General features: G+C 51.7%; 1 protein-coding gene across 6 annotated transcripts in view; it reads left to right on the top strand.

The window, feature by feature from the left end:
• Positions 1-25316, top strand: part of Large1 (LARGE xylosyl- and glucuronyltransferase 1) — a 334576-nt gene that overhangs the window by 183822 nt on the left and 125438 nt on the right. For 5 of the 6 annotated variants that reach the window (XM_087192775.1, XM_021258337.2, XM_087192773.1 and 2 more), the window contains one exon: positions 20230-20401. In XM_087192775.1, coding sequence (XP_087048901.1) covers positions 20230-20401 — 172 coding nt within the window. Of the gene's footprint in view, positions 1-16968; positions 17161-20229; positions 20402-25316 lie in introns of those variants that run through there. The other variant, XM_087192777.1, reaches the window with a different exon arrangement.

The following is a 25316-nucleotide window of genomic DNA, read 5'->3' as shown; positions in this document are numbered from 1 at the left end:
CACACCGAGCTGTGTCCAGCCCTGGGTCCTGATCCCCAGGCATCCGCCTGGCCTCCAGTGTTGCTGTTGCCAGGCTCTTCCCTGCTGCCTCAGGACTCCATCCCTCTCCCGGGTCTAGAGAGCCGGCCCTGTGCAGCGCCCTCGCTCTGCCTCCGTCAGGAGCCCCTCCTGCTCTCCTGACTCAGCAGTGGGACCACAGAGCTCGGCCTCAGGAAGGGCTTAGAATCGCACCTCCCCACTTGGACGTGCTTTTAAGTTTTACAGTTTTGCTTCATGCTGACTTATTTTCCACATACACTCACAGGCATGAAGGCACACACGCATGAACACACATGGGAGCACTCAGTTATATTTTAGCTTTTCAAAGAGGGTTTTTTGGGTTATCTCATCCGCGGGTCACCTGAAACAGTTTTCCTGCCTCCCTCCCTCCCCATCTGTCCTTCAGGGCTGCTTTAGATCTCAAGGAAACCGCTCTTACCCTGTCTGTCCATGCACAGGCTCTCTGCTGTGGGTGTTCTGACCCCTGTGCTTTACTCTGTATGTCTTTGCGTGCTTGTCTGTTGAGGACCTTAGTCGTGGCTGTCACTTCTGCATCCGACCCGCCCGCTGCCATGTGGAGTCCACAGGGACACTCACCCCGAGCCAGCTCCTCCCTTCCTGCTGTTAGCCTGAGCCAGCTGGTGCCTGACTAAGGAACGGGAGGAAGCAGCCCTGGGAGGACTCTGGAAGTCTCGCAGGAAGAGTCCGGAGCAGTTCTCTGATGTGCTGTGAGCCTGCGAGGAGGGCGGGTGCTTGGTGTCCTGGCTCTGTGTCAGCCCTGCTGCGGACGCAGTCCCCGCTGTGGTGCACGGCCAGCTGACTTCACAGAAGGCAGTTTTGCGAAGGCTGCGCTTTTGGGAAAAAATCAGATAGCAGATTGCCAGAGAAATAAATCAGTTTCGTATTGAGTCAAGACTTGTGTTTAAGAATATAAATGTTAAAAACGTAAAAGAAAAATAGAACACTTTTGGGCTGAGGCTATGAAAGCTTATACAGTTGCACGTCGGTTCACGAATGCTTTTGTTTGTGAATAAAAAAAAAGTTTGGCTCAAAAACAGAAGCATTTGACAAGATTTTGATTTTGTTGACAAAGTCTGCATTATGACCATGGCTGTCTTTTCTAGAATCATAGAACAAATTATGTTCAGGAACCAAGGGCCATTGTATATGCCCAAGAGAAATGGAAAAAAATCTTAGAAGAAGAAAACTTTATAGTAGATTTGATTAATTGGAATGGAAAAAATCAAAGTTCAGAATAAGCAACTGAAACAAAATTATATGCCAAATGATAAACTGAGAGAATTATACTTGAAACAGATACAGGATATAATATATAAAAAGCACTCTCAACTAAAGAAGAAAAATTGACCAAAGAAAATATGAGTATATGATAAGAATAAAGGAATTCACAAAAGAAATGCAAATGGTAAATGGTATGTATGTATAGCAATATAACATCACTAAATATTCAAAAAATAGGAAAATAAGTTGTTTTGTATCTAAATGGAAAAGAATAAAATTTTTCATTGCCCATTACTCTCAAGCACACATTCGAATCCATACACATGAATATGTCTGTTTGAAGTGAACATCAAAATAGCTCTTTTTTTGGTCAGCGTCCGTCAACATCCCTGTAAAGTAGGCAGTTTGTCCCTTGGTCCTGAGGAATCAGGCGGAGTTGGTGCGTCTGTTGTGTGTGGCTGGGAACATCAGACAGGCCTGCGGGGGGCGTCAACAGCCCGCCGTCACTGGAGTGCTGGCAGCTCATCGGGGTTATTCAAAGGAGATTTTCATTGACTTGATAACCAGGCTGGATGTTGCTTGAATTGATAGCACTTAGGTCACAATTCTAAGTTGAAAAAAGACGCGGAGCGCCTTCCCCCTAGAACCCAGAGGCGTCCACGTTGCTGCAGAGCCATGTTGGAAGAAGAGGGCCCGGCAGTGTCTCACGTTACCTCTGGGCGGAGGCATTCTCGAGTTCCTGTTTCCCTTTGTTTACATTTTATAAAATTCTTACAGTAGCATAGTTTTTAAAAATATGCTTTTCATCTCTCCTACATTGTTGGTGGAAATGCAAGCTAGCACAGGCATTATGGGGGTCAGTATGAAGATTCCTCAAAGGTCTGAATTAGAAATCCCATACAACCCAGCAGCCCTGCTCGGTCTCTTTCCCACAGAGCTAAAGTCATCATGCTGCAGCAGTACTTGCATACCAGTGTTTCTAGCAGCACAATCCGTAATAGCCAAACCCTGGAAGCGGCCTGTGTCCCATCAACAGATGAGTGGATAATGAAAATGTAGTGTCCATTATAACAGAATACTACTCAGGTACAAAGAGAGATGAATTTGACGCATTTGTAGAAAAATGCATGTATCTGAAATGTTGACTGAAATAAATGAGACACACAAGCTTGAATACCATATAGTATCCCTCATTTGAGTGAGGCAAAGCACAAATAAAGAATATGATAAAAAATGGATAGAAGGGTCAAGGGGACAGATCTCATCCAGTGGGGAAGTAGTCCAAGGGCATAAGGAGAGGGAGAATGGGGAGGGGAAGGGGAAGTGAGAGGAATAAAGATATGCCAAGTACAGGCACCTAATAACCAAAGCGACGTAAACATTATAAGCCAGAACTTGTACTAAGACAAACAGTATCAACACGTAGGAGAAGGTGACTGGGGAGCCACAGAGGAGGGAGGAAGGGAGGGAAAAGGAAGGGATTAAGAAAAAGCTGTATTATGTACGTGTCACCACTCCCCAAAGATGATTGTAAACTGCATGAATTACAAACATGTACTAATAAAATAAACTTTTAAAAAAGACAGGGCAAAGCCCGGATGACTAACACTATAAAATCACCACATGTTTATCTGCGGCTGATGACTATAAAAATCATCACATTGTTATCATGTACCAAGGGCTTGAAGAGATGTACCCTACTGTAACCTTCATGAAATTGTTACTTATACTTACTGCATGCCTAGGAAATCTCCAACTGACCTTATCCCCTTTCCAGAAACTAAGCCTAAGACGATGATTGGCATAGACTGCACAATCAGTGAAAGTTATTTTTAGAAACCAGCTTAACCCTGTAGGTATAAACACCTCAGATTCACTGGGCGTGCTGAGCGGGATGTCCTGTATCTTGCAGCTTATTCTTCCTTAGATGCTGAAAAGAACACAGGGAGGAAAGGAAAATGAAGGGCTAGCTGAGGGGCCCAAGACTTATTGTTCTCCTCTGTGGGTGTAGAGTTGAGGTCCACACACAGACAGAGGGGTTGAGCCACAGCCATCTGGGCTGCTGCACTTCTGGGAGGGGCTTGAGGAAAAAAATCCAATCAGAAAAGGCCCTCAATCAGAAGGGCACCCACACACAACTTTGAGCTCTGTGTTCCTCTAAGAGCCATCCATTTTACTTATATCTTGTCTTACTTTCTCACTGCTGAGACATAATGCCTGACACCCGCAGTATGAAGAGGAAATTGTCTCACAGTCTGTAAAGGTAACAGTCCATAGTCAGCTGGCTCCAAGGCAGAGTGGCATGGCAGAGAAGAAACAGTCCATGGCAAGGTTGACAGGAAGCAGAGAGAGGTCAAGGGAGAAGGAGAGAGATAGACCCTTCCAGGCCATGTCCTTGTGACCTACCCCCTCCAACCAGGGTCCACCTCCCTGCATCACATTTACCTATAGACTCATCAGTGCACTAATCCACATCCTATTGGAGGCATCTTTATAGGCACCTAAGGAATCACAGTTGGGAGACGTCACAGAAGACTCCCCACTCTTTGTGAAGCCACATTGTCCCCTTCCTGCATTAACAACATGGTTTCCTCACCTTTCACATGGTGGCGTCATACAGGTTAGATTGCTTTTGCCTGCAAGTAAAAAGCATACAAGGAGATAATCCAAGCAAGTAAAAGCAGCTTAAGCAATGTATTTGTTTTTCTCTTTTAACAAACCTTCCTTCCCGTTGGTCAGGTCTGAGGATCTTGTTGATGGCCTCATGATCACAGGTGGTGACAGTAAATCCAGCAGCCACCTCTTGCCCGTGCAGTGGGAGACTGGAGCCTGACTCGTGTGATCCCCAGCCCCACTCTCTCGTTCTCCCGATGTGTTCTCCACGACCTTTCCGTCTGTGTGCAAGACTCAGGAGGTGACGGTCTCTGTCTGTGTCTGTGTTTCCCCTGTGTCCAGGAAGGGCTTGGCATTGTGACTGGGGGGAGGCAGCCCAGAGACTCACATTTCCTTTGCTGTCAGAAGAAAATTCCTACTTTAGGAAGCAGGGAGCATAGTGTATGGAATTTTGCTGTCCTCCTGCTTTCCCTTTCTCACCCGTAACATTCGAGCTTCTGTTGGCATTTGGTGTACCTGTTTGGGACCTGACAAGGCCTGTAGATGTCTGTGAGGAGCCCCAGCGCCTCCCAGATCAAGGCGGAGGGATGGCAGCTGGAGTTCTGTGTCTCGGTAGCACAGGGAGCCCAGGAGGCCTGGCGAGTCTGATGCCAGCTCTGGTAGGCAGCTGAGCTCACAGCTGTGAGGTCTGTGGCAGGGCAGGATCCGTCAGTAGCAAAGGTTCTGCTGACTGCACACTCTTCCCATATCCGGGTGGAAAAGCTAGTGTCATCTCCAGGCGTTCAGTGAAACTCGTGGGCTTGGAAACTGCAGTTCCAACCAGTTCCAGTTCCCAGCTGGGAAGCCGAGCTGACTTCACAGAAGAAGTGGGGCTTGGAGCAGATTTAGGGAGCGATGGTGGGTTCCGGAAGGGAGGCTGGGAAGCAAGGGCGGGTACGGTGCCAGGAGCATCATGACCCTTGACGAGGCAGGTTTGCAGGGAGGCGGTGAAGGCGCAGGGCGTGCTGCCTGGCTATGTGGACTAAGGACAGACTTCAGTTGCCCAGAGGACAGAACGCCTTTTCCTAGCAAGCTGCCTTCGCCTGCCCATTACCTGCTGAGCCTACCTGTAAAACTTAATATCCGTCACTGCACTTTCTCTACCAGCAGATGCGCTTCCTGCTCTCTTTCTCATTTATGAAGGGTGCCCCTTTTTGGTAGTTGAGGAAACTAATAAACCAAGTCAATAAAACCCCCACCCAGGGCTACTCAGGATGCCCATAGCAAGAAAATCGGATTAGTCTTCAAGGCTCTGTGTATGTGTAGTCAGTTTGCACACGTCTTAGTTGGCATAAGCCACTAATAAGCCACACATAAGCCACACGTGGAATGCCTGCTGTATGCAGAGCTGCTCGGGGAGCCCCAGGCGTCTCCCAGGCGATGCTGGCCAAAGTGAGCAGGGTACGGCAGCAGTGAGGACCTGGCTGGCCTTGCACTCTCCCTCTCCAGGGTGCAGGCCTCAGTCTCAGCTCAACAGCCCTGACCTGTGCAGCAGAGGGAGCCACATGGGTGAGTGTTGTTCAGTTCTTGTTATCTTATTTATTGAATAACTGCAACACAATGCCGACTTGTTGCTGCAACAGGAAGCAGCTCCAAACTGACCCTGCAGATCTCAGGTTGGTGACCCAGTGAAGGAATCAAAGACGAGGACAGGCATACTAGTGGACAGGTTGGAAAGCAAGAAAGAATAAAATGGGCCCATTTTCCCAGAGGTACCACTGTCCTGTGCTGCTTCCCAGAGAGAAGGCGCTGAGGTGTTTCTGATAAAAGCCCCCACGTAGACTCCCTCCCTCCATCCCTGCAGGGACACCTGGGGGCCATGGGTAACAGCTGACCTGCTTCAGTGTGGTCTCCTGGAACTCCAGAACCAGCCCGTGCGCATGTGACTGTAGGGAAATGGGGGCAACTGGGGAGAGGACAGAAGGAAGGAGGAAGGGGAGGAGATGGTCCACAGGTAGCATGGCGCGCGTGGCCGGAGCTGCCCAGCGTGGAGAGGGCTTGTGCTTCCTGTGTTTTCTTTTCCCCTAAGTAATGGTTCACGTGCACACCTGTGCCGCCCACAGCCAGGTCCTGCAGCCCATGGAGCCCACCTGCTTGAGTGCTCCGGACCTAGGGACGCTCCCATGTGGGGCTCAGATATCGGGGCTGCACCGAGGTGGTGGCGGTGAGGGGAACGCCGGGCAGCATCCACGTCTAGCACCGGGGCGTGCGCGCCTGGGTGAGTGTGAAGTGCGTGTGAGTGTGCCATGAGTGTCCTTGGAGAGGCCCTGGGCCAGCGCATCCCTCCAGCCGGAACCACTGAGTAGATGCTCTTCCTTTTCATACTCCCTGTTCTTTCATGTGTCACCTCATGCAGGTCTCTTATTTGGAGGGCTATAAGGTTTCCACTCTTCAGCATTTAAGTAAAGATGCTGAGGACATCGGACCCTGCCTCTGGCCTCCTTCATGGCCACTCCTTTACCTCTGGATCACTCGGTGTTTTTCAGTAGGTTAAAGTGGACGCCAAGCTTACACCCTCATGCCAGGATCCAGTCAGGACACTGCTCACTCGTCACACGCATTGCATCACACGTCCCAGTTCAAGTCTTCACATGCAGGACTTGTGAGCAGGGTGCCACAGCCCTAGCACTGCGATGTTTGGGCCCACGGCCATGTGAGAGCCATCCTGTCTGAGAGGTCGAGCAGCTTCCTGGCCTCCACCGAGTCCCCCGCCCCAGGTTGTGACAACTAAGAAGTTTCCACGCATTCTCAGAAGTCCCCAGGAGGCAAAGTCTCCTCTGCCTACAACCTCACGACATTAAGGATGAGTCTACCGGCTGGACTGGCTTTGAAGGTGACACAGAGGAACACTCAGGCCATTAAAATCAGAGACCAGAAAACTGATTTACATGTTTCTGCTCCTATGCATATGGAAGGTTAGATGTTGGTGGCACAGGACACATCCCTGTAGCCTCTATGGCGACATCCCAGGTGACACACTTTATAAATCTTACCCCACTGGGGACACAGAGCACCGAGGCTTTTTTTGTTCTCTAGTGGAGGCACGAGAAGCAAGCCAGGATTATTTTCTGTAGAGACAACAGAATCGTTGAACCATGGCACCAGCTCAGTTTGGGAAAGAGGCCCACGTAGGTATCAAAATGTGGATTTCTTTGCTTGAGAACTATGGACAATGCTTCGAAGCCTGTAGTTCCTATTTGTTTCCCATGAGAAAGCCAAAGCTTGAAGGGGTGCTGGTGGCAGAAGGCCCTTGCCCCTAAACCGGGGTTTTCCTGAAGGTCAGAGGGGTAACTTTTAACTCTCACTGGCTGTGCAATTTTGGACTATGATTTTTTTAAGTCTTACTTTCCTGTGTATAAGAAGGAGACATGATTCTCTCACCTGCTTAATTCGCAGGACTGTGCCGAGAATCAAATGAAATGATGGATGGGAAACTGCACTGTAGGCGGCTGCGCTGCATGTGTATTCTCACCGCTGTCGGTGATGGCATTGTCCCGATGATCAGATTTCACAGATGGACATCTTCCCATGCCGACCCAATAGATGTCCTTTTGTATACTCAACTCCCTTGGCTAAAAACTCATCCAACTAAGATATTTTCATTGGATTTAACCACTCAGCCAGGCTGAATTCAAGAACCCCAGTGGGGCTTAAATCTGCTCACTACTGGCTAAATAATATGTTTGAAGAGAAAATAGCAAGCAGTGATCAACATCTTATTCACAGGCATAATGGTGCTGCCGAGGCGCCTCTCCCCTGTTATTATTACTGTGGTGTCATTACTGAGCACACTGGTGTCGCAGAGCTGCTCCTGCCTGGCATTGCATACCCACAGTACCGAAGCCCTGCCCTCCATAGCAGCCACCATCGGGGACTGGCAGCCGTGCCAGGGGCCTGGGCTTGTCACACGATCACACACTCCCACTGAGGCTCAGAGTTGACCCACAGCGCTGAGTGCTGATTCCTCGGCACCCTGTGCTTGGTACTTCTCCGCCCAATGTGCCATTTCCTCTCTGGCAGACCCAGCTGGTGGCTCGGTCTCTAGTTCAGAACCAGAGCCTGAGATTCAGAGAAGGGAGTTGACCACACCCAGCCAAGGCCACTGCTTGTTTCACCCTCCATCCTCCTCCAGATATAGGTGCTGGAATATCCCTGGAGGACCTGTAAAGTATGATGTGGACCGTGGTGAGGGTTTTGCAAGCAGCAGCAAAAAAGGAGCCGAAGGTACGCACTTGGGCCTTGCTTTCCCCTTTGAGTTTATTTCCTCGGCTTGGTGGAGCTCCGTGTTGAGTGCACAGGAGAACCGCTTGGTAGGTGTTAGCCACATGGAATAACATCCGAGGAACGTGCCAGGGATCACCCTTGCTCATACATCAGCGCAACTGTGGTCATCAAGCCAAGACAAACCTCAGTGCAGCCCCGCCCAGCACTGCATGGGATCCCAGTGTCTTCACCCGTGTCCGGAGCAGAAGTGACCCCCGAGGCCCCTGCCCTGGGCCAGCCACAGCGCTGGTCAGTTGCTGACCGCTGGTGCAGACACCTGGCACGGCCATCAGGAAGGGAGTGAAAGGAAGGAGGCTGAGGGTCCTCCAGTCCTCCCTCTGTGTCTGGGCTTCCATTCTCCAGGCTTCCCTTTCACTTTTTATTTTGACATGTGCTTTTTAACAGAATTGTCACTTGCAGCCCTATGGGGATGGGGAAGAGGGTGTGCTGGGAAGGGCTGTGACCCTTTTCTAATATTGAGAAGGTTTATTTTTGCTAAAATGCAATCTCTGTAGTTATCTTCATCTGTTCTGATTCTATTTCCCATTTCCTATCAGTTACTTACTCTGTCCCAAGAAGTTTAGTAAGAATTGACATGCGGCTTTTACTACCTAATCATCACTTGGATATGTCATTTAAATCCATTTCCAGAGGATTAAGATTCTTGGAATGAGGCAAATCTAATTGTTAATCCCAGCTCCTGTAATTCTTTATAAGTGTGTGATTTTCTTGCCATCTACTTTTTAGTGTTATTGTAGGAATGAGAAGATAATATTTGTAAATAGCTTTACTATAGTATCTGCTACATAGCAAGTATTCTACAAATGTGATGTTATTGTTACCATAAATAGAATAACAATATCCTCTCCCTTTTAACTATGATCTCCTAAGCAACAGGAATGTGCCCAATTGCTCTTCTTTCCTTAGTGTCTAGTACAGAATGTGGCAGACACAGTAACATAACATAAAGGTCACTTTCAGAATTAGGTGATTTTTACAGTGTTTGGAGCAACAGGAATCCCTCCGATCAGTAGCCACGTCCCCAAGAGGAAGTGAAGGGAAACAGGATGGTCTTGCTCCTGTACCGTCCTTCCTAGTGCTGTGTCAGGTGGACATTCTTTTGCCTTCTGCATCCTCAGATTTCAGAAATTTTAAATCGGGACATTTACACTCTTCCTGCCACATCTGGTTTCCTTGACAACCAGCCTGTAAATGGTAAGCGCCTGTTGCCGAGGGTGAATGTCAGTGCTGCTGATGTCTAAGTAGACTGAAGGGAGGCTTCAAGGTCAAGGGTAGAAGATTTGAAAGTACAATGAGGCCTTTGGTTATGTCTGCTGGATGTCTTACAAGAGCCCAGTGAAGGTGCTGTCTTTGAGGGCGGCCAGTGAAGGGGTTCGTCTCCGCTGCAGGGTGCCAGGCGCTGGGTGATGTGGAATCTTGCACTTTGCCTTCCAGGTTTTGTAAAAGAAATGATTTTAAACCAATCAGAAACTGATTAAGTAGCGCTTCTGGTCCACCCTACCTGCCGGTCCTCCTCCTACCTGCCTGTGTCTGGAGTGCTTCACCTCCAGGTAGACCTGTGAGCAGGAACAGAGGGGCACCGGCGAGGGCATCACCGCAAAGTGCTGCAGAGCCCGGAGCTGAGGCACTGCGCCTCATCAGTGCGGCACAGCCTGGCGCCTCCTTAGTTGCTGCCCTGCTGCAACCTTTGCAGGGTCTGAGGCAGCGGTGGCAGAGTGGGAAGGGAGGGCGGGGCACGAGTGTGAGCTGCAGGTGACCTGAGAAAGAGCTGCGTGCTTCCTGTTAAGCTGCCTTCTGGCACGTCCAGGACCCCGGAGCTTGCGCCGGGGCTCTGGAGTCCGCTCTTGGGCCCGGGCTCTGTGCTGGTTCAGGGCCCTGTGAGCCAGTGCAGCGGCCCTGCTCGGCTCCTTTGTTGGCATTGTTGCCACACCTGGCTCCGCAAGCCTTTTGAGACCTTTTTCTCCTAATGCTGCACCTTCGGTGCAATGAGATTCTAATACCAAACCATTGGGATAGCTGTGATAATTTATTGGTCCATTACAAATGTGTGCAGTAGAGTAAGTTTATGGTAATAGGAAACAAAGTCTCGGCTTTTTCCTGCATTTCTTTGGAGAATGATGGTCTCCATGCTTAGTACTCTCAGGAGGAGTGGAATGTACTCTAAACATACATGCTGTATGCAAGAGGCACACACATGTGTATACACCTACACACATAAGAGGCTGAGTAAAGTCCAAGGGCCGACAAAATGAGCTTTCTCCTTCCAGGCCCTCCATGGCCCCAGGTCACGGTTGACGTCCTTACACATAGACACGTACACACAAGGCTGCTGATACATGCATAGGTCACCACCCATGCCGGGGGACACTGCACCCTCTAATTTAGAGCCCACACCACATCACCAGAGCCACCAAGATCTTCACCATCCTGGGCCCGCACACCGCCCCCCCAAGATAAAGCGCTGTCTCTGACACCGCGACAACGCTTTATGGGACGCCCCTCATCTCCCCAGTGGCCTCCCTCCCTCTGGCACATGCTCGTGTGTTTGTTGGATGCATGAGTGAGGAGTGCTCAGCGCATGTCCCCATGTGGAAGCATTGTTTGTGTAGCTGCACTGTTTCACATTCACAAAGCTATCGCTGAGTGCTGTTTGTGTCCCACACTGAGAAGTACACATCCACAAATAAATACCATGCTCTGTAATAAGAAGAATTGCAACTTCTAAAAATATTAAGTCCAGGCTATGCGGGAGCTGATGCATTTTTCTCCTCAATGCATTGAAAAATTATTAGGTGAGAAGACAGCTGGATTCCAGGAAATTAAACCTATGTAGCCACCCAGTTCGCAGATCAGAGCTCCCAGCTCTTTTGAGATGCTCCCTTTGATAACCCAGAGCACTGGGTTGTGTCAGGCGACTGAGCATGCTCCAGTGACCAATCCCTCAGGAGCAGCCATGCCAAGATGAGGACACCTCTTGCCAGGCGAAGAGAGGAAGAGGCTTTCTGCCACCGAGAGGAGGAGCTATGTGTTTATAGATCCCAGAGCACGTTCCCCTGGATGGACGCTACTCTGTGCTTGTAAAATGACTTCCGTTTTGGAAGGTAGGTTCTCAGTGGGTTTTTGAACAATGGGCATTTTGGGCGGAAGCCAGCAGATCTTACATGGGCTAGGTCGTATACTGAGTTTGTTGAGGCTTTGTGGTGACTGCTGTCACCAGAAGAGGCCAGCTTTAAGGCTCTCGCAAAGTTCCCTTCCAAGTTGCTGAGGTAGGAAGACATGAGCCTCACGACCAGCTCTCCTGTTGGTGCTGATGACCATGGGTGCCAGCATAGCTGACCTGGAGCTCTTTGTGTTGGAACGGGATCAGTAAGTTTCAGAAGTGCACAGTGGGAAACCCTTCTGGCCTCGCAGCCATAAATTACCTATAATAAACAGAGCTAGCTAAGGAACTCCTGCCCTTACATCAGGCCCCTCTCCCTGCCCTGCCCACGGTGGGAGGTGTGGCGTGACGCTTGGCTTGTGCCTGTTTGGGGATCCTTTCTGAAGAGTGAGGTGGTTGTTAATCCAGTGTAAAGGACTCAGCCAACCACAGCTGGAGAAATGCTGTTGTCCGTGTCCTCTTGCTGCATATTTCTTAGACTGTAGTTTGAGTCACCAGGGTACTAGTTAAAAACACAGGCTGCAGGGCCCCACCCCGGCCCTGGGATTCACCCCTCTGCTGTGACTGTGGAGCCTGTGCCTGCTGCTGGCTTCCACCCTCTGAGTGCCTGCTAGTCTTTCCTCCGTAAGAGTACCTTCTGAAACGTGTGCGGTCATGGCTCTTTGCTAATGAAAACTCCTTTGATTTACTGCTGGCTCTAGGGTACTGCCTGGTTCTCTTCAGCATCACCCGCCCTCAGCCCTTGCCTGACTTTCCGTGCTCTTCTCTGTCATTTCCAACTCCAAGCTTCACCAGGAAGTCTGTCATTACATGGTACTTCACACACACACGAGTTCTTCATTTATACAGTGGACCCTCGAGTTACAACCGGCCTGACATACAACAACTTGGGTCACAACCAGAATTTTAGTTTAAACTTACGAACAAGTCTTGAGTTATGACCCGAGTGCCGGCCACCTGGGCTTCCAGATGGTCTCAGATACAGATATAAGCCTTCAAGAGTTCTGGAAGGAGCATGACAACATCCTTTCCTATGTGGGGTTCATTGAGAAATCCTGGGCCGATGTCTCTCTAAGGACACTGAGATCTCTCTGCCTACAGGAGAGATGCTTTGAAGGCTGTGTAGAGGAGGCTGAGCCTCCACTGACCAACTTGAGTCATAACCAGCCCTCAGAAATAAATTGAGTTTGTAAGTCCAGGGTCCACTCTATCTCTGGGCCTTGTTGATGCTAATACTTCTTCTATCATTCTTTTTCTAGACATTTCCCTGATTTATTCTGCCTCCTTTCTTAACATTCCCTTGTCATTTTCCTTCTGCTAGCATGCTGCTAGACACACACTGGAAACTCACCACACTGCAGCCCCAACATTCCTTAATTGCGGAGGGATAGCTGTTTCCATGATGGGCCCTGTAATAGTCAGCTATCTTGTTGCTGAGACACAATACCTGACACCTTAAAGGAGGAAAGGTTTAATGTGGCTCACAGTTCAAGGGATTCAGTCAATAGTTGGCTGGCACCAATGGAGGAGCATCATGGCGGAAGGGCTGGCAGAAGAGCTGCTCACCTCATGATAGCCAGGAAGCAAGAGAGAGAAGGTGGAGCCAGGGACAAGAACACACACTTCCGGGTCACCCAGTTCACCCCCAGTGACTGCCTGTCTCCATCAGGCCCACTTCCTGTCAGCACATGTAGCTCTCAGCTCATCAGTAGACCCTCATCATCCAGTTACTGTCCAAAGCCCCACCTTGAGCACTGGGACTTTTGTGGAGCGTTCTAGATCTAACCCTGACGGTCACCCTGTAGCCCCGTGCAGTGCCTGTGCCTTGTCGATCCCCTTCCCGCACTGCATGGAAGTTCGTGAACTGCATGCACGGCCAGAAGACCTCATGGAAAGGAGGCCATGTTGCCCAGGATCAGGTGACGGCAGATATGCCCGCTCTGCTTGCTCTGCAGGACCTCTCCTGTGAGGCTGCCAGCGAGTCCCACAGATGCCCCTGCAGCCTCCTGCGAACAGGCAGCACCCAGGCAGCACGTGCAGGGCCATCTCGGAGGCAGACCCTCCAGCCCGCAGCAGCAGCACTGAGCCAGCGACTGCCGGTGCCACTCAGAACCCAGGAGCGGATCCCCGCTGCCACCACTGGCTGCTGCTGCATCTCTCGGGGACTCACTGCCCAGGAATGGGCAGTGGGCCCCACCAGCCCCAGGCCCTGGAGGACAAGAGCCTCCTCGTCTTCATGCGGACCCTGCCCCTCCCCTGTGCTCCTCTGCACTGGACCATGCTTGGTCCCATTCCTGCTCATTTAAATCCCTCAGATGAAGTAGACCGAGCCTCCCTGTGCACAGATGGGCACCCACAAATGCAGGGGTCCGTGTCACACACAGGAGTCTTGTCCTGCTGCTGGTGTAAATGTTGCTAGTAAAGATACTGTCACAGACAGTCGCCAGTGCCCATGTGGAGCCCCTGAAGGCTCTCGCCTGTGGAGGGTGTGCTGTGTCTCCAGCTGACAGGTAAAAAGGCGGAGGGACCAAGAGGTCTGGCTGCTTGCCCTTGGTGACCAGAGTCCAGAGTGGGTGTTGGAAGCATTTCAAGCCCACCCGAGCCTGCTTCCTGTGCTGAGCCCTCACCGGGAGCCTGTTACTTCCCAGCCTCTGGCAGTGCATGGCACTTTGCTGTCTCTCTTTGGGGGAACTTGGCAGGGCGCAGGGCTGGATGTGGAATCCATTTCCTGTCTTCCTCTCCTGGCCCCGCCCCTGCTCCGCCCTCCTCCCTCATGTTCTGAACTTGCAGGCTAGTTGCCAAGACGACCACCACCACAAGAAAGGTGGAGGACTTTTCAAACAGTGGGCAGCTATGATGGCTTCTTTTTTTAATCTTAAAAATGTGTCAAGGTGATTTGTAATTCACAGGAAAATGTTGATACGGGTAAGAAATCTATTTTGAGCCATAAATATTTCCAGTGTGATGGGAGAAAGCTTGCAGAGTACAAAACAGTGACTCGCTGGGAACCAGGGGTCTGCTGCTGTCGCCCCTCTTTTAGAGATGACAGAAGTGAAGGCCAGAGAGGTTTAGGAGCCAGGGACGCACACGCTAAGCCCTATGTACCTCACTGCCCGAAAACCTGCTTCCCAGAAATAAAGCTTTGTCCGGGTGGAAGGGAGAGATGAGTTCTGAGCCTGCAGTGACCCTGAAGTGCGGATCTGCAGCTGGAAGGAGGGAAGGGAAGGGCAACGCTCATTTCAGACTCTGGGGCTGGAGGTTGGACGCTGGGGTCAGGGGCGACCCGTCCTCATTCCCCAGACTTGGGAAACTGGGTGACAGTGCCCAGCTCTGGGGCCCACTGTGGGGGCTTAAACACAACAGGCAGATTCATGCTCCTACCACAGCACTGGCATCCGATGGGCCACACAGGGCATTCTGCTGTCCTCGTCTCTGGGCTCACATGCTCTCTGAAAATCAGCATCTCCAGGGAGCAGCAGGGGTCACTTCCTGCCCAGAGCAGCCTCTGCCCGTCTGTCCCTTGTGTATCTATGGTTGGGGACGGCGCATCGCCACTGGGACGTCAGTGTCTGTCATCCCTGTGCCGTCACCACCCTGGTCATGTTTCCTGGGCCGTTTTCATGGGATCCCAGCATCAGACACCCTGAAATCCCTTGCAGTGCTTTGTAGAAATGCTGTTGGGCACCCACCATGGAACTGCCGGCTTTAGAAAGGTGAATTTCCCTTTGCAAGCATCTTCCCCCCACCCCTGCTTTTCAGGACACCCTGAAAACCTGGGCTGCTTGTGCTCCTTTATGTAAGTGCAGTAGGTAGTAATCTTGGGCACAGTTGCATTTCTGCTAATTAAAGCTTCAACCATGCTGCTTAGAATTAACAACCATTGCAAGGATAATAGTCTGTCCATTAAGATGAGCCTGGCTTTCATTTGTATGATCTTTTTAATTACACAAACCCTTTGGCACATTTATAGTGATGCAGAGCATGGTAGGGTATCGCTCCACCACGAGCTGCCACCTCTCCAGCACGCTCTCAGAGGCCACGTGGGGCCGCAGGTTCCTTCAACCCCCCTCTGATGGGATGCTCTTTGGCCCTGGCCGGGTGCCCCATTCGTGACCCTGGGTGGACTGGCACTTGGTGCTGGGGTCAGGGAGGCCAGTGCCCATGTCATTGCGCCAAGCCACTGCCCTGCCCATGGGCTGCATGGGGCCTGGAATGTGCTGTTCACCTTGGGGACCTCAAGGGCTCTGCATTCCCAGTGGTTTCAGGATGTGCTTCTGTGAACCGTTTATACGACAGCTCTGACCTGACCCCGAAAGAACCGTCTCCCAGCCCACTTCCCCCTTACTCCTACACAGCATAATCCCTTGCTTTTATCCAACCCAGAACCCTGAACCAGCGGAGCTCTGGCGGTGCTGGTAGATGCACAGCGACAGAGGGCTTTGTGGACACGGAGGCACCAGGTCTTGGCCACTTTTGCGTCCCCAGCACACAACCTGCGCCCACAACTGAAAGGAGGAAGGGCTTACTTTGGCCCATGGCTTGTGGAGGATTCAGTCACCTGGCTCCGGGGCTGGAAGGGCCTGGTAGAGCACAGCTGCTCACCTCAGGGTAGCCAGGAAGCAGAGCAGGAGGGGGACCTGCAGATCAGGCTTCACCTTCCAGGTCACGCCCCACCCAGCACCCCTGCTTGCAGCGAGTGAAGCATTCAGGGTCAGTGGGTGAATCCGCTGCTGAGCCCAGTGCCTCCCAGGATCCATTTTGGGGCACATTCTGGCTCTCAGTGTAACACCCTAATGCTGAGCTCCAGGCGGTGTTGTGATGTCACTGTTATTCCTTAGACGAGAAGACCCAAGCTAAGGCTCCTAGGAAGAAGTGACTGTTGTAACAGAGCCCTCGCTCTGGACCTCGGCAGTCATGGGGCAGCTGCTCCCTGCTGATGAACAGACTGTGGCTCCATCCTCATGCATGTCCATCAGCTGTTCTGGAAAAGCCAGTGCTCCTGCCCCAAGGAGTTCCATCCAGAGAGATGTGGACACTTACACAGCATGGTAGCCTGCTGGCTGGCAGGAGAGGACAGCTGCTTCCAGAGCCCCAGCCCTGCCTGGGCTGAGGGGAGGTGGTGACCAGAGAGGCTGACTTCCCAGGTGAGCCTCAGAGGAAGAGTACAGTGTGGACAGAGGTGGACAGGTTTTGGGGCGCCCGCTTCCCAGATAAGGAGCCATTTAAAACAAATGTATCTGCTTTCCCAGAGTCTCTCCCCGAAAATCCCTCAGTTTTATGCCCTTTCTCAGGGTGTGGAGAACAAACTCACCAGAAAGCTTCCTTACTCCTCAGTGAACACTCGGACTTAATTGATTATGGATTTTGTTGGGGGACTCTGGTGACCTTCAGGCCCAGGATCATGTTGAGATTAATTTATTCTTGTAGTCTTCCTGGTTTAGGATGCACACGCCTGCCTCACATGTGTGTTAAAAATAAAGCCGAGCACTGAGGCAATCTAATTAGTGGCTTAACCCAGTGCGCTAGTGTTCCATCTCCACCACGCTCTCCTGCTTTGATGGTAACCAAAATAGAAGAAAAAGTTAATCAAAGGTCTGATTAAATAGCGCAGCTCTGCCGTGCAGACCGCTGATTGCCAGGCTTCAGTCCAGGCAGAGCCTCAGGAGGGGAGACGCGGAGCAGAGACCAGAGGCCCGGGCGTGCAGGAGGAGGGGTTGTATCGAGCCTGCCACCTTCTCAGACCTTCAGGGGCTGCCTCACCGGGAACCAGCTCCCAGAGAAAGGTACGGGGCTTGGGGACAGGCTGTGGAGCCCCCTGTGAACGCGCACTTTGGCTTAGACTGCTGACACACCGCGCCCTCCTGGGCCAGAGCCCGCACCCTCCCAGCTGTGGCCCGCACCTGCTACATGGGAGGTTTGGGCTTCACTTGTGCCGCAAGTATTGTTTCTGTCCCTGTCAGCAGGGAGACTGTGCTGGTTGTGTTCGGCTTGTCCTGCGGAGCCTCCACACCCTCGCTGTGCCCCTGGGCTGATGAGTGAAGGGCCCATCTCTGTCCCTCTGCCGTCTGTCCAGACTGGCCGAGGGACAGCTTCTGGGAGCTCTGCAGGTGGAGGCCAGGCAGGGCAGGGCGTGGCTCCCAGGCCTGTCCTGCACGGCCACAGGTGGCCGAGTCTCTGTGCTCTTGCCAGGTAGCCTCCTGATGTGGCTGCATCTCCGGACCCCACCCTGGCCACTTGGCCTTGCAGTATGTGGTGTGCCATCCACATGTCCTCCATTTCCGCAGGCAGCTCGGTGAGCACTCCTGTTACTACACTGTCCTCGGATGTCCACTCTGGGCCCCGTGTCCACTGTGCCCTGCCGGGCTGAAAGCGCCGTGTGAAGGACCTGCCTCTGGTTCGTGGCAGAAGCCAGAGAGGCTGAGAAAACACATCTCAGGAGACAGCGTGATGCTTGGAGCGAAGGGAGGGAAGCAAGAGAGGCCATTTGAGTCCTCTCCTCCCCGGGGACCTGACACAGCCACCATCTCCATTTACAGACGGGGAAACTGAGGCTTGGAGAGCTCAGACACGTGTCACGGGCTGGAGCCCCCACGTGAGCCCTCCCCTTTCTCCTCCTCCCCGCTGCTGCCCAGGAACACGGTGGCAGTGGCGACAGACAGGGTCTCCTCCTTGCCCTTGAGATGATGCAGCCCATCAGCGTGTCTCCTTTATTTCTGGTCAGAACTGTGCTCGTCTCAGCAAAGAGACTTTGCAAAGCAGAGAATAGGGAGTAGCCAAATGACACTTTTTTTTGGTACCGAGTATGGAACTCGGGACCTTGCGCTTCGAGGCAGGCGCCGGAACCACTGAGCTAAATCCCCGGCCCTGCAAATGACATTTTAAACCGGGGGAGGAATAACATGGAGTGGGCCGGAGAGCCGCTGTGGGCCTCGCGCAGTCCCCAGGGTTGTTTCTCATCAGGTCCCACGGCAGCTTCCTGGCCCCGCACACCCACCCCGCCGATCTTGGTCCTTTAGCAAGAACGGAGCGCTTAGCTGCTTAGCTGTGCAGCAAGCGTGGTTGCTCGTGCTTAGGAGCTCACTTACGTGTGCGTGTGCGTGTGTGCGTGTGTGTACAGACCTGTGCGTGCACGTGGCTGTAGCCAGCAAAGGGGGACAGAGGCCCCTGCCACCTCGCTGGTCCTTGTAGCTGGGTGTCCTGCATCTGTCGCTTCTTCTCCACATCTGTCAGTTGCATGTGGCTGGGTGTTGTTTGATAACACATTGTGGTTTTTAAACAAGCTTTAGCTGCCTTTTTTCTTTTAATATATATAGGATTTTTAAATTTTATTTTTATCTACATTGTTTTAAGCCACAGCACCATGTGCTATCTGATGAAAGTGTGCCATGTTGTAATTAACTGCTCCATTTGGGGGCTTGGGATGATTGCTGTTTCTTTACTTTTATAACATGGTGATAAGCATCTCAGAATAAGACGTGGAGGATTTTGTCTTTAAGTGTGAGTTATTTTTTTTCTTAATGAACATCGTTTCTAAATGGAGTTACAGGGACAAAGGTGATGCGTCTTTTCTGGAACCTTGAGTGCTGACCCCGTGCCCACTAATGGGGTCTGCTGCAGGTGAGCATCTTGGAAATGAGATGTGTGCTTCTGCTCCATGGAAACTGCCCCCCGTCGTGACCTTCAGAAGCAACTCCGTGTGCCCGACTGTGCCCGATTCTGTTTCGTCTTCTGCTTAGATTCCACTGATACCAAAATGCACGCCTTCCTGCCCGTCTGGCTGCCTTGGGTTCTTGGCTGTTCTGTTAGGGGCCATGAGGGTCACGGTGTCAAAGTCCTTGGGTCATCTTTGTGGCCCTTGTGAGTGACCCTCTTCTGTCAGGTGGACAGTGTCACATGGATTTTGTCAGGGTCTTCCTTGTGTGTTTATCTCAGAACAAAAAGACAACTGAAGCACTGTCCTACGCAACACAGCTTAGCAGGTACAGATAAACAGAGTAGAAAAATGCCATTCAGTAGTACAGATAATGCCTGTTTAATGAATGTTCAGACTCTGACCTGCTGCTCATACTTGAAACTCAGGAACGTGAGGGGCAGTGCGGCCTTTTGGTGGCTTTTTCTGCAATACAGTGCTATAATTTTTGCTGCCTGTGCTGTATAGTTCAGCACTGCAGTTTCATGTTCTGTTACACATGACAGCGCTCCATGTAAGAGTTGTACAAATAAAAGCAAAGCCTTGGGGTTGGAGTTTCCTCTGACCGCTTCTTTGTTCTGAACACTCGAATGTGCACGTCATATACAGTAACCAATTCATTTAACAATCTAGTCCCAGGAATGGAACCCTGTCATTAAATCAGGAATCTCTGTAATCGCTGATGACAGAAATAGAATGTATCTTAAAGAAATACACCCACCTGGGAACAAGTAGGTGCTGGTTGTAGAAAGAGTACATAGTCTGATTCAAATATCTTGATGTCTTCCTTTTGTGTATCTTTATTTTTCTCCAGTGGACTGGTATAGCTTCTCTAATAACAATTTTTTTAAATCACAGCATAAGGCTTGCATGTAGTAATTCTTTCATAACTATTACTTTTCTTTTTTTTTTTGGCAGTACTGGGTATTGAACTCAGGACCTTGCATTTGTGAGGCAGGTGCAGTGCCACTGAGTCTTGATTCAGATACATTTGCTCCAAAACAACTTCACATGAACAAATCTATAAGAAAAATTTTAATCATTTATGCAAAAAATTTGTGCTGGATACTTTTTACCTCTCAGACATGGTTTATAATGATTTAGCAAAGACTAATGTGGTGATTTTCCCCTTTCTCCCCTCTCTCTGCCATGCTCTGTGCAGTCTGAAGTTTCCTGGATCCCCAACAAGCACTACTCTGGGATCTACGGCCTCATGAAGCTCGTCCTCACCAAGACTCTCCCTGCCAACCTGGAGAGGGTCATCGTCCTGGACACTGACATCACCTTCGCCACGGACATCGCGGAGCTGTGGGCAGTGTTCCACAGGTTCAGAGGTGACGGCAGCTCATTTCCCGTGTCTCTGTAGGTGTCAGCATGCCAGCCGGAGCGGCTGCCTATTTTTTAAAGATGAGTTCAGCCCAAACGAGGGCAAAGTCAGTAAGGAATTACAATGTAGTTAAATACCAACTCTACCTCAGTTTGAAGTACTCAAGAGTGAATGTAGAGTTGGTATTTCTGTAGTGAACGAAGTGAGATCTATGGAGATCTCAGCTGAAGATACTTTGTAGCCAGTAAATATCAAATGTGTGTATTTTGTTTGCATATAATTGAGTGTTGGCACACTTATGTGCATTTATTGCTTTTCTCTTTTCATCAAATATAATACTCTGATTGCCAACAACGCCTCTGAGATAGGCGAATGAGTATTGATTTTGGAGTGTTGGAAATGTTCTTCGGCCCTTTGTTCATCAGCGCTTTGGTTTGTTGTTTCACTAGGACATCCGAGTGTGTCAGAGGTTGGGAACTGTGGGCGGTGCTCGGTCAGCCCTCCAGACCTGTGTGCGCGGTCGCTGTCTTGCGAGTCAGCCAAAGGCCTTTCTTTGTCACCCGAGCATGTGTGAGGAGAGTCTCTTGCACACTCACCAGAGTCACCGCTTCGTTTGGGGTTTTGACTCCCGCTGTGGCTGATTCTCCTCCTGGAGAACGTCCTGGCCCCACACTGTCTCCTCTTTCCTTGGCCCCTCGCATCTTCCTGGGCCCGGCGCTCTGGCTCTGCTGCTGGGTGCGTGTGGCTCGTGCACCGGATCGTGGAGTCTGCATCCTTGGGGTGGCACCAAGGGCTTTCTACCCGGCAGGCTGGGGAAGAGGCTTCCGTCCTCTCCTGTGAGCCTCCTCACCGCAGCTTGATGACCACTTCATGTGGCCGTTTGCCGTTTTCTGTGAAGGTGAAGGACTGCCACGGTAGCAGCGGCCCGGTGGGATTTATTTCAGTGTTTCCAGCAGACAGTGGCTCTGCGTTGCATGTTATCTAATGAATAACAGTGTCCTCCCTTTCCTCAGTGTGATTTTCTCTTGTTCGTAAACCTGAATATCCTGAGACCCTCAGAAGAGAAGCCTGCCCCTCCTCCCCTCTGCTCCTCTCCTCCTTCCCCCTCTCCTCTTCCTACCCCTTCTCTCTCTTCCTTCCCTCCTGCCACATTGCCTTCCCCTCTTCCTTCTTCCCTCTCCCGCTTCCTACCTTCCACTTTTCCCCAGCCATCCATTCTTTCATTATGTGGTTACCTTTGAAGCCTCTGGCTTGGCCCTGGGGATGAAGCCGTAAATAGCCAGACCCCACCCTCCCCTCCCTTCCCCCCCCAGCTGGCCCCGGTGGCCTCAGGTGGCCCTCAGGGATGTCTGTGTGCAGCTTGGCTGTCATCACTCAGTGTGGTGATGACAGAACCCAACTTGAGGAAGGCTGGCCTCAGAGTCCACACTGCTGAGCCGTGCACTCTGTCTGATCCTGTTGAACACAGCATACTTGGGCCTCGGGGTGGGCCGGGAAAGGGGACTGGGGAGGCAAGGCTGGTCAGGGGTGCTGGTGGGGAGATGTCAGCCCCGGCCTGTCCCTGCCTGGGTCCAGAGAGAGGACAGTACAGGCAGCACTGAAGGAAGTGTCAGCCCGGGTGGCCTCTGCCTGTGTCCTCTTCACTGAGGTTCTCGCTCCCTGAACACTGGTCCCACACCTGTCCCATGTGCCAGACCGAAAGCCCTTCCAGTCTTTCCCAAATCTCAGCTGCCAGCGAGACTGTGCCCAAGGGTCCCGTTTAATCCACAGCCTAAGCTGCCTTCCATCCATCTCAGCTGCGCCCTAACATCGCTTTGCAGCATCACTCGCCACCTCCTCGTCACCTACAATGCCTTCTCAAGCCACCGTGCTGCCAGCCAGCAGGCCAGGACCCCAGGTACCACAGGCTGCTCTTGGTCCCTCTGTGTCCTGCCTGCTGGAACCTATGCTCCGTGAGATAGGGCTGTTGTTTGTTACACATCCTCTGTCTCCCAGCACCCAGACCAGCGCCTGGCACATAGTAGTGTAGCGGGGGCAGGGCCTAAGATAGAGTCCATCAGATGCAAAGGAAATCTCACATGCACCAAGTGAAGAGCTAATTCCAGCCATACAGCTGGTCATGCTTAAAAACGTGCATGCAGATGCAGGGAAAAGGGTGACAAGTTAGGTAAGAATGGGCTGATAAGGACCCAGCTTCTTGGGCAGAATATGTGGTTAGTTGACAGCTCCTCTCTACCTCTGGGCTGGACTTAGAGGACTTAAAAATGCAGAGCAACCAGTTTCCTTTAAACTGGGTTTCCTTTGAACATGGCCAACTGAGTATCTGATTTTCTTTAGACTCCTGAACCCCAACTTGTTTTTCTAAACCTGTTTAAACAAGTTCCAGTGCTCTGCTTATCTGTACAAGGACCAAAACGAAGGAGAACCCCAGAATTGCGCTGTCAGAGTCCCCCTCCTAAGAGCCAGGAACTATTTTTCTGCTTATTTCCTTATATACTCTCCGTACTTCCTCCTTTTGTCCGTGATTTCACTCTTCCACTTTGTGAGGTGGTGAGCTCAGGTTTCTGTGGTTTGCGCAGTTAACTGTCTCTGTAGGTGCATGCTAGGCAAAGGCTGCATTGGTTGATGGTGGCCAGATAAAGCGGATGATTAAGGATGAAGCTGTGGGGAATGAGGCCAGAGGACTAGGAAGGCTCTCACACGTCTTGGCTGTAGGTTCATCCCAAGGCTATTGGAAGATGGGTCAGGGCTTCAGGAGATAGGCTGAGATTCACAGATTTGCAGAAGACCCCCTTGGCTGAGTGTGGGGTGATCTGAGCGATAAGGTAGGAACCACACAGCACTCCTCATTATGGAGGTTCCCCAAGGTCCCAGGAAGTCTGAAGCCATAGATCATCCCGAACCCTACATGTGATTTTTTACACATATACCTAGGGCAGTGGTAGGAACCTGTGGCACACATGCCACAGAGGGCTGTTTTTATCATTGAAAGCTCTACAAGGTTCGCCATTGCGGACCTATGGCAAAGTTTAATTTAAAGTAGGCACAGTAAGACATTGACAGCAGTAATAAAATAGAGCAGTTCTAGCAGTATACAGCACTATCATGAACGTCACATGAATGTAGCCTGTTTCTTAAAACACTGTATTGTACTTTCCCTTTTTCACCCAAATTTTATCACATGAGGTAGAATGGCATTCAGTCCAAATGTGTGGACTGTTGGTCCATACATTTGGGAATTTTCCACGCCAGTTACTGCTTCTGGATGACAGACCCCGCAGGAAGAGACAGTAAGGGCGCTGCGTCCCTTGAACGGGCTTTGGGCAGAGTGGAGAGCCACTGCTCCAGGCTGTGCAGGACAGGGGAGCAGCCAGCAGCAGGGTGCTGGCATTGGGCGTGGAGCAGAGGACATGAGCCAGAGATGCTCAGCGAGCCAGGGTGGAGAGCACTGGACGGTGAGGCCAGTGTGGGACAGCAGAGGGCCTGGGCAGACCAGGTCCTTCAAGAAAGGGAAATGCAGCTGTTTGGTATAAAAGTAGCTGTTTTCACCTGGCAATTCCTGTTTCCCTTCTGGACCTCCAGGTGTGCGCCCCACTCGGGAAAGCCAGAGCACCAGTTCTGGTGGACACCTGCTCCTGAGGTGGCTGGATTCGATGTGTCCAGCCAGGCCGAGTATTGGTCAAGGACAAAGGCTGGGCTCAGCGGTGCTGGTGCACTGTGAGTCACAGGAAGAGGAGGAGCAGGGTGACACTCCCTGGCTGTCGGGGGCTCCTGCCTCCCATTGTCACTGCATCGGGAGACATGGGGTGGAGGGGGAGCCCTGCCCGCTGTCATCAGGTTCCCAACCTAGTGGGCCTCGTTGATGGCATGTGTTTCTGAAAGGCACAGGGCCAGCTCTGGGGCGAGGAGCCGAGCACGTGTTCAGCCTTGTGACCAGGGGAGGAGGTGGGCATCCCCCTGCTTTCCAGCCAGGTGGCCAGCCGAGGGCTGAGGTGTGCATTGCCCGGTGTCTGCAGCCTCGGGGCTTTGTACCAGCTCTGAACCTCCATCTGCTGTAGACAATGGAGATGGGGATGCTGAGCTGGCATCGGTCAGCTTCTCATCGCTGTGAGGCAGTGCCCAAGAAAAGTCACTTACACAGAGCTGTTGTTTGTTAGTTCAGGAGGATCGAATCCAGAGGGCACAGCCAAGCATCATGGCTGGGGCCACCCCTGAACCGCAGTGGCGGGAGTGTGTCAGGGGCAAGGGATGGGGCTCAAGCCAGGAGCAGTGGGAGCCGAGCTGGGCCAGGCTCCGTCCTTCCCAACCCCTCCGGGAGGAGCCACAGTCAGGGCCGCCCAGGAGCAGGGCTAGGGACTGGAGGGCCTCCCCCGGGGCCTCTGCAAGGCTCCTACATCCCCCCGGCTCTGGGCACCGAAGCCTTCATCACAGTGGGCCCCTGGGCAACACTCAGACCGTCCAGACCACGGCATCGGCCACCAAGAATGTCGGCTGCTGCTGTTCTGGTTGGCGTCACCTTGTCACCCGGGTGCTATGGTTTCTGTACCTGCAGACTGCTGAGGTGGGGAAGCCCTCATATTACAGGACGTGATCAGTGAGCACCGGTGCCCTGTGGAGGCGGAGGAGTGCTGGGAAGGCTTCTCTGTCCTGTGGGTGGGACCCTGTCCTAAGGGAGACACAGGTGGGCACGGGGGTCCCAGGCGCTGGTGAGAGGCCGGTCTCTTGTGCACTTTGGCTCCTTCTGTTGTCTCCTCAGGGGAGTCAGATGTGGAACTCACCTGGCACCTTGCAGGTATTTGTTCCAAGGTCTCGCTCTGAAATGCACTGTTTTGCACATTTTCCCATTTCTCGCTTGGAGAGGTGACTCACGTGCGTGACCTGACAGAGGTGTCTTTCTTCTGGGAAGTTGTGATGCATCCGCA

Source organism: Heterocephalus glaber, unplaced genomic scaffold (genome assembly GCF_053883595.1).
Source record: "Heterocephalus glaber isolate CG9 unplaced genomic scaffold, H.glaber_assembly_v1.0 deba00001572, whole genome shotgun sequence".
Lineage (NCBI taxonomy): Eukaryota > Metazoa > Chordata > Mammalia > Rodentia > Bathyergidae > Heterocephalus > Heterocephalus glaber.
This window is presented reverse-complemented; position numbering and strand designations above follow the sequence as displayed.